Here is a 9877-nt window from a genome sequence, read left to right as displayed (position 1 = left end):
AATTCTGAAGGACTACTGCTGCTCTGCAGAAACTATGTCCTAGTAAATGATACAGGTTCTTCGATTTTGCTTGAAATTGGCAAAATCATAAAAGACCTCTGGGAATACTTTTAAAATGGATGATAACATGATTGGAGTGGTACTTTAACGACTCAAACAGATCTGTCTGATTGGATCATAAGAATATAAATCAATTTATCGTTTAAGTCAAGTAATCATTACACCCCTACTTTTTATTTATCATTTAATAATTGCAAATGAAACATGTCTAAAACCTGGTATAAGAAGTCTTGTGCCGCCCACACAAATGCTTGATGAACTGAAGGACCAACAAAGTCACAGGAAGTTGGGAGTTACTTGAAAAGGAAATTGCTGTTTATCCATCAGCCTGCAATTATAGCCCTACTTCATACACTCTCATTTCCCTGCCCTGTTATTGGAAAAAGAGGTCCAAAAATAAACTCTATGAAGCGTCAGAGATGTGTCAAAAGCGTGCAAGAAAATCAAAACAATTCTCTGACATGAGCTGCTGGTGTGAAGTACCCCTCTGGAAGGCGATTGAGCCTTGCACAGCGTCATTAAGCTGTTACAAATGTTGCTGGCATCATCAGCACAACAGTGAAGTAGCTCTCAATGTGACAGCTTGCAGTTCTGTCCAGAACAAAATAGCAGTCTTAAATTCTGCATGAGCACCATCAACACATGCTTTCAGGGGCTACTTTGGCGCAGATTCATGAATATGTATGTAAAGCCACAGCTAATGCAGCAGAAGGCTTAGCTTGTCATAGTTAAAAGGAACTTTGACATGATTATTTTTTCCTCCTTCTAGATAGCCTAGTGGTTAGAGCACTGGTCTAGCAATGAAGAGGTCGTTGGTTCAAAACCCACTAGGGGCTGATGTTTTTTTTTTTTTTTTTTTTTATTCCCATAAAAATTTCAATTCAGGTAGATTAAACATTTTTTTATATAATAAACAGGGGATATACATGACAAAATAGCAATTTGGGGGGCTGTTTGTTTTGATTTTGGTATTTTTAAAGAGTAATTAAATAGTGCAGTTGGAAGCTTATTCTACTCTCAGCCCATATTTTGAAAAATGCCAAAAAGGGGGCGGGGCTTGTGAAGCCAGACTGAGCAGCAGAGGTGTAGCTTACATATTGTTTATTTGAGTGATTCAAAAACCAAAAAGGCAGTACTTTTAAAGTCCCATTTGTAGATGTAAAGAGCCAAAAAGGGTCGATTTAGGGTTTGGGTACCTTGTAAACCTCCAACACTCCCCAAAGGTTTTGACCATGTACGCTGTAAAAGTGCAAGAAAAAACACATTTATCGCAGATAGATTTCAAGGCAAGATTTCCTGCTTGGGATCTATGTTGTTGACTGTATTGAATAAAGGGCAAAGATGTTTAATTGTGTGCAACAATTTGAATTTTAAATAACAAAAATATGTTTAAAAGTTAATATTCTTTGTGACTTTAGTTTTTTTTTTTTTTTTTAAGATAACAATTGAAAAGTAAAACTTAGCTTTTCAATATATTAGCACATAAATATTATTGTGAAAGAGAAATTGTAACTCTCCTCGGGTCATATTTATTATAGGATCACAAGCAAGGAGGGAAACATTTTAAAAGCGTGCCATAAAAAAGTCCTGATCTAATTTCACTCCCATATTTGAATGTAAAATCAAATTAACCTCTGAAGACCCAAACTAATATTTGAGCTAACCCTCCGCACATGTAGTGACAGGGTCCCACTCAAGCAAAATGAACTACTTTGCCAATTAATTATTTATTTATTTCACAGACTCGATGTCTAAATACAAATACCACAACCATATATAAAAGAAGAAAAGATAGTGAAACATAAAAGACAGTAATGTAGATTAGTATAACCCGTTAAAGTACCATAAAAGTGAAGGAATACTTAGATCAATAGCAAAAATATAATAATAATGATAAAAATCTGATGTTCTGGGTCACGGAGAGGAGTAAAGTATTTCAAGGAAATCTGACAGCCAACCAACCACTCAATCACTCAACCAACCAACCAACCAACCACCCATCCAACCAACCACTCAACCACCCAACCAACCAATCACCCAACCAACCACTCAACCACCCAACCAGCCATTCAGCCAACCAACCAACCACCCAACATCCCAACCACTCACCCACCCAACCAAAAATTCAACCACTCAACCACCGAAACCAACAAACCCAACCACCCAGCCAACGACCCAACCAACCAATAAACCACCCACCTAGCCAACCAACCACCCACCCAACCAATAAACCAGCCACCCAGTCAACCAACCAACCCCCACCCAACCAATATACCACCCACCCAGCTAACCAACCAACCAACCAACTACCCATCCAACCAATAAACGACCCACCCAACCAACCAATAAACCACCCACCCAACCAACCAATAAACCACCCAACCAACCAACCAACCAACCAACTAACAACACAACCAAACAACCACCCACCCAACCAACCAACCAAACACCCACCCACCCAACCAACTAACTAACTAACCAACCAAACAAACAATCACATTTTCAAGGAAAATAAAAATATATTTACAAAGTAAACAGAAATTTATTACTTTAACCTGAATATTTATCAGTCACAAAATCGTATGGGGCTTCCTTAATCCAAAATATTACTTTTTTCATTGAAAGTATTTTAGGTCAACTATAATATATGCAACAATTAATTCAGATTGTTTGATTTTTTTTTTTTTGTACAAACAATCCAAGTCAGTCAAAAGAACAAGGAGTGCATTAAATAGGGCATCAGCATGGATTTTTTTACATTTACATCTCTCGTCTGTAAGGGTAACCCTCCATGGCAGTGGCACATATACAATAAAAGATGTTTACTTTTTTTTGCATTTCAGAATACAAAGTATTCTAAAGTACAGAATAAATATAGAATTTTTTAATAATCAAAAGAAGGAAGCCAGTGCAAAACCTCATTACCATCTCATTGGTGCAAATTCATTAGCTCAAAATTACATGTATGGGAGCAGATTTCTTTTATTTTGTTTAGCTTTTATTTAGATCTAATGTTAATTTTTTAAAATAGTTTTACTTTTGTTCATTTTTTTTAATCCAAATAAAGTTGTTAAAGCATGATTTATTTTTGGATGTCCCATTGTTCCCTTCACCTATAGGTAGATGGTACATTCCAGGAAGCGGGTACATGTATCAATGGTATGAATGGTATCTGAGCTGGTTTGTGTGGGTTTTTTTAGATACATTTAATACTTCAATATTAAAGTTAAAATTGAGATTCCTGGAAATTAATGTATTCCCAGAGAATCTTCTGGAACATCTTCCTGCTCACTCACCCTTTATTCTGTTTCAAGAGTTCAACAACCAAAAAAAGCTCTGATCTAAAAGCTATTGGGGCTCTACTGAAATGCATTAGAGTGCGACTCTGCGTCTCTACATCCAAGGAGCTCAAAAATATAACAAATATTTATTTGGGACTTGAAATACATGCACAATAAACCAAACTGTGCCTTTGTCCAGCAGAGAAAGAAAGAGAGAAACATGGAAGAGCAACGAGAAGCACAGATAACTCTGGCAAATTCAATAATTCACCCTCCAGCCTCGATAAATTAGTTTCTGTTGCCTTGTGCACTGATTTCTGTTCAGCTCAACATGACTTTGATTGCTTTTTCTCAAATATTAAAAAGACAAAGACAAACTTTAGGCTCTAGCCTGGAAGACAATAAGGTTTGGGGGGAAATCATTATGTGACTGGGGAAATAGAGGGAAACAAAGTGTTTGTAGCCAAGACTACGGGATTCATTTATGGATGATATACAAGCAATGACTTTGCTTTTCCAAGAGCTGAGAGAAAGTCATTCCACCACTGGGGAGCAAGGAGGAGAGATGAAAGCTTGAGCGCTACAGGGACAGCATGCAGACGGCCTATTTGCAAATCAAATGAATTGCTAAAATAGAGCAGATTGTTGGCAAGATCACAATGGGTTCTGATTGTAAATTATTGTTGTGTCTGCTGCTGTGAAATACAAATGATCAATGTTCTTCATTTTAGTGACCTTCAAACAGAAATGCATGAAGCACCTCTGATAAGAATCTTTCTCTGGAAATTTCATCCATTTTCACTGTCAAATGCAATATGGATAAGAATACAAGATGGCCAGGACTCTTCTGTTTTTTTTTTGGAGAGTCAACCTCTATTATCATTAATCAACTACCACCCAGAAACTCTCACCAGTTTCGGTTTTTAGTTAAATAATATATTTTTTTATTTTTTATTTTTTATTTATTTTTTTTTTTTTTTGCAACTTGGTTAATTTTAGCTTTTTTTTGTCTTTTAATCCCGTGAAGTGTTTTGTGATGATTGCAGCAAAAACGTAACTGTGCAAACAAAAAGAAATGCTGCAAATAATAAGAAACAGAACTGCAAGTAAAAGAAAAAGGGCTGCTAATATTAAGAAATAATGCTGCACATAGAAATGCTAAACAAAATAAGAAACAGCTGCAAAAAAAAATTAATAAAAAATTCCCTGCAAATAAAAAAGCCGCAACCGAAGTGAATCAGGGATAACTTTTGCTGATACACCGGAAGTGCATTATTGGAGATGAAAAAAAAAAAAAACACATTTTGACATTGAACACTTTCTTGCTTCTTCTCAGAGTGCACAGGCAAAACCCCCAATAATCCACTTCTGTTGTGGCTATTTCATTTGCAGCGCTTTCCTTTTTTCTTTTTTTTTTGGAATTCTTCTTTTTATTTGTGGAGTTACTTTCATTTGAAACATAATTTATTTCTATTTGCATCATTGTTTTTTTGGGGGGCGGGGGGGGGGTCTTTTATTTTTCAATGTAACTTATTTTTATTTGCAGCAGTGTTTATTATTTTGCAACAATTCTTTTATTTGCTACTTTTTTATTTGCAGCATGTTTTTTTTTAATTTGCAGTATTACTTGTTGTTATTTGTAACATTACTTATTTTTATTTACAACATCACTTCTTTTTTGTTTACAACATCTTTTCTTTTTATTTGCAGCAGAATTTCTTTTTTTGCAAAATCACTTAATTTTATTTGCAGCAGCATTTCTTTTTATTTTTCAAAGTTTTTGTTTTCGTTTGCACAGCTACTTTTTTTTTTTCTTTCTGCGATCGCAGGGTTTTGCTCACCGTACAATATGGTTTAATGGTCTGTCCAGTCATACACTAATCTATTAAAGGCCAGAATTTGACTTTAAATAAACCTAACAAATCAATTACGTTAGACTACATAAAAACTAGGGGTTCCATTTGTGCCAAAAAATATGTTTTTGGGTTCAATGCTTTGTCTTTGGTCCATTGTCTATGTCTACTGAACAAGTTTACTGTACATTTGTTAATTTCAATGTACTACTAAGCAAGACATGAACAAATGTTCAATAAACTTGTTGATAATACACAGACATGCATTGGACCCCCAAAACACATTTTTGGCACAAATGGAACCCCCAAAAAACCCTTGAATGGTCTTAGAATTTAAGAGTGGTACAACTATAATGTAGAAAAAGGATAACGGACTCGCTGAATTGTAGACCTTGTTTACTACTTAGTTATTTTCCAACAGTGACAAATGGACTCCTGCAGCTTCACTTCCTCCACCTGGGAAAGAACCCAAACACAGTTATCACTTCGGTTTTTCTGTTAGCACTATTATGTGAACAATACCTGGCTGAAACACCAAGGCTTTGTGAAGAAGAAAAAAAAATGTACTTAATTTTGTTGCAGATTTGCAAAAACATAGAAAAATACACCAATCGAGCTGCTGAAAAATATCCTCTGAGCTGTTTCAACTTTGGATTTTGCCAAAGAACAAATATTCATCTATTCCCCTTGCCTTTTAAAACATGTTTTAATTTTAAAAATAATGAATGATTGGCTTTCACAAGTGAACTACTTTAAACAAAACTAATTAATGTTGCTGTTGATGAAACACTAATTAAATAGAAACCCTTTCTTATGACTTTATGAAAGCCTAATGGTGTATATCTAATTAAAGGAGACATTTTTATTTAAACAAAACAATGAATGAGGTAATATGTCGGCTTTGGCTGCTCTAAAAGGCTAAGAAATGTCCAGAGCATCTTGTGTAAAGGTGGACTTAAATGAAAAGGGGATTAATAATGGTTAAAGAAACAAAACACTATAATGCCCAAGCTATGTTAAAGGGGCCCTATCATGATTTTCTTAAGCCTTTCAGAGTTAACTATATCAACATATATGATCATATATTACCTTTGGAACATTAAAAAAACAAATTCTGTATGAAATATTAGTTATTTCCTACCTGGAAGTAATACGGCTCGATTCCTGAAGCTCCGCCTGCCGCGGCGTGTTGGTGCTGTCCACTTCATGACGTCATCCTAGAGTCTGTGGCAATATGTCTGTAATTCTCCTACGAAACTAATCCAAACTTCTTCAAAGATGGATGCACAGACCATATATCTGCCTTTAGTAGGCCTGGCCATCTCTACACTGTTTCACAACACACACGTAGCTCCTGCAGGACTATGCCAGACGGGGGGTTGGGGGGATGTCCTTAAAGGAGTAACAAACACCTGTTTGAGCTGGGATTTATTGAAGACAGGACACAGTTGGAAGGTATTTGGTGTTCTGCATCTAAGAGGAACATTTTTTGCTAATCATTGCTGGCTAAGTGGATAAATTGAGCGTTGTTGCTAGTCTGTGGACAGAGCTGGCATCATGCTTACATCAGCACGTTTCCACCCGCTTGTTTTCGTGGGTATGGGACGGGCTGCTGCAGACAGCGCAGGTTTTTAGAGGATTACTCTTCAATGCATGAACTGATCAAAATGCTGCTTTGGGGTTCTTTATAGTGAGGAATGAACAGTAAAATGCATTTAAAACCTCAAAAAGTAGAATTTTTATTGTAGGGCCCTTTTAATGTTAAATATGTTCTGTTTTGTAGATGGCTTGTGTCTGCAAGTTTAAAAATTGAAAGGTATAATGTTACTTTACACAGTTTATCAACAAATATTGAAAAGTTTAACAAGTTTCTTAAACATATTTGCTGGAAAATAAAAAAAGTAGTAAGTTTTTGACGCTTGCATTTAATTAACTATCTATTTTAAAAGATAAAAAAGGTTTAACATTTTTTAAAATTTTTAATGTAAAAAAATAAAACACTCCATTTCTATTGTCATCCATGTTGTATCTTTTTTGTAGTATCAGTTTAGACTTTCTTGAAAATGTAGAATTTTGCTTTATGAGATTAGGAAGAAATAGATGGTATTTTCCCATACACTTGATAATCTACCTGCATGTTTCTTGTGATGATTTTAAAAACTTAAAAAAAAATATTTAATAAATAATTATTAATAATAATAGCTTAAAACATATTACTATTATTAATACAAACACTACTACTACTACAACAACTACTACTACAACTACTACTAACAACAACAATAACACAAATTAGTAATAATAATAATAATAATAATAATAATAATAATAATAATAATAATAATAATGTTAGTAAACGTCGTTCATCAATGCAGTTTAGGTAGGTTATCTGGGGGCAACATTTTCTTAAAAATGTTTCCTTTGCAAATAAAAATAATAAAACTAACTTTTTTCTTGCTTTTGCATGAATGGTTCATTTTATTTTTATCTATTTTACATGCTCAAAATCCTAGAGTTTCATTGGTTACCAAATTAGATTGATGTGTTTCTAATCCAATCAGCATTCAAAATGTTTTCCCTTCAGTGACGTAGATTAAGCGACAACCAAACGACTTGCGAGCGGAAGTACTTCCAGAGGTAGCGATTTATTCATCTTAACTTTATTTTATCACCGACAAATTAACTAACACTCGTTTACGAGAAGATTTAAAACATTTTTTAATGCGGTAGATGTCGGACGAACTGCGCTGTTTTGATCGTAAACAGATTTGGGGTTGAGAGGAAAACCAACAGTAGTGGTTAGCTAGCTAGCTAGTTAGCTTGCTAGGCTAACAGTGGAAAGAAGCGTTGACTTCCTCGTGTGTAAAAATACATGTTTACGCTATTTCTGCTTCCTACATGGTAATATTTGTTCCATATGTGTCTTTCTATGTCAGGTGTCATCATGTCAAAGCAGACAGAGGGAAAGACTTTGCTGAGGAATGTAATCCGGCACACAGATGCTCACAACAAGGTAGGATTTGGTTTTGATTTGAAGCTAAACTCCCTAAAGACATACGTATTTTAGCTTTTTTAAATGAAATTTGACTAGTTTTGAACTATTTACGTATTCAGATTGATCCTTAAACTGTGTGATTTGGTACACGTCACAGAGATGGCTTGCAATTAATTTAAAAAAATAACTGGATAAATATAGAAATTGTCAACTTTCGGGTCTTTTAAGCAACTGATCCATTGTGTATGTTTATTTGATATCATAAGAAGTATAGCACAACTGCAAAAACAGAAAAAAGAAGAAAGAAAATACATTTTAAAATAGAGGTGCTTGTTAAAAAACTAGTCCGTTTTGTGACCGCACTACGAGGAAGGATTTCGATTTGATATTATTTCTTCACCATTTTCCGATTCTTCATAATGCTCTTACAGGCCAGGACAGGTGTAGGGATTCCCATCTACATCCCCATAACTGAATATGTATTAGAGTACACACTGTGATGAAATGATTCAGTTCAAATCTTGATATTTAGATTACAGTTTTGGTTTGATATATAATGTTTATATTGCTAAACAACATTCTAATGAACAACTAACACTAAAGAAAATCTGTCAGTATCATGGTGTCATGTAATAAAACAATATTAAATATATTAAGCTTAGCACAACATGCATGTTTGACACCTTTAATGTAATCGTATGGATGCAACGATTCATTTTCCACACAATTTAGTTCAATAGTGACATAAAGTTCGGTTTTAAACCAACAGTCATGGCATCCTTAGTACAAACTCCATTGTCAAGTTATTTTAATTACTAATAAATAATACGTATTTCTGTTTAAGCATGTTAGCTGGGACATATACTTTTTATTTCTGTAAAAAAAGAAAGAAAAAACAAAATACTCTAGCGCTTAGATACATCATCAGCAACATTATACTCACAAAAATTATTTTCTCAATCTTTACTATAGTCCCACCAGATAAAAGAAAACTAAGAAGCTGTAATGTTGATTTCTGTGTTGAAGACCACATTGAGTACAAACCGTCAACTCCCAAAGACCTGTAGAACGAGGAGTGGAAACCAAACTAGTTAGCAACAGATAGAAATGCAGAAATAATTAGAAGTTTGTCTTGTTGTTGCAGAATATATTTATAAAAGGTTTATATGCCTCTGATTGAATAGATAATACTTAGTTTGTTCTTATTATTTATTTATTATGGGTTTTTTCTTTTTTCTTTCTTTTTTGTATCTGAGTAACACATTTTGACTTATTTTTTGTGCATTTCCAATCTCAAAGAGATTTTTTATTTTTCCCAAAGTGATTTTGGTGACTCAACAAATCACACAAGTTCTTTAGAAAGCCTGACCCATCACCAAAATGTCAAATCTCTGGAGTACCTCGGACTTTTGCAAAGAAACAGAGAAATGTTGGAATTGTACTAACTTTCAGTCAATGGAAAATAACTGGAGATTTTTTTTTTTTTTTAAATAAAGGGATGTTGAAAAAAAATTCTTTGAGCTGGCTTTTTTACTTACATACTGACAGATAGCTCACTGCTTTCCTGGTGCTGATCTCCCAGCTTCACATTTGAAGCTGGCAGTTGTTTAAAAACTCACTTCTGCATTTTTTGTTTTTTTGCCTGAAGACTGCTCCGTCCTCTAGGACTTTTCTATCTCATGATTGAG

General features: G+C 34.4%; 1 protein-coding gene across 2 annotated transcripts in view; it reads left to right on the top strand.

Annotated features, from left to right (window-relative positions):
• Positions 1–7708: 7708 nt before the first annotated feature.
• Positions 7709–9877, top strand: part of nkapd1 (NKAP domain containing 1) — a 5651-nt gene continuing 3482 nt past the window's right edge. The window contains exons 1-2 of one of the 2 annotated variants that reach the window (XM_024278022.2): positions 7709–7831; positions 8131–8207. In XM_024278022.2, the coding sequence (XP_024133790.1) occupies positions 8139–8207 (69 nt within the window). In that variant the 5' untranslated portion in view covers positions 7709–7831; positions 8131–8138. Of the gene's footprint in view, positions 7832–7860; positions 8053–8130; positions 8208–9877 lie in introns of those variants that run through there. The other variant, XM_024278023.2, reaches the window with a different exon arrangement.

Source organism: Oryzias melastigma, linkage group LG13 (assembly GCF_002922805.2).
Source record: "Oryzias melastigma strain HK-1 linkage group LG13, ASM292280v2, whole genome shotgun sequence".
Lineage (NCBI taxonomy): Eukaryota > Metazoa > Chordata > Actinopteri > Beloniformes > Adrianichthyidae > Oryzias > Oryzias melastigma.
Note: the sequence above shows the minus strand (reverse complement) of the source record. Positions and strands in the feature narration are given on the sequence as shown.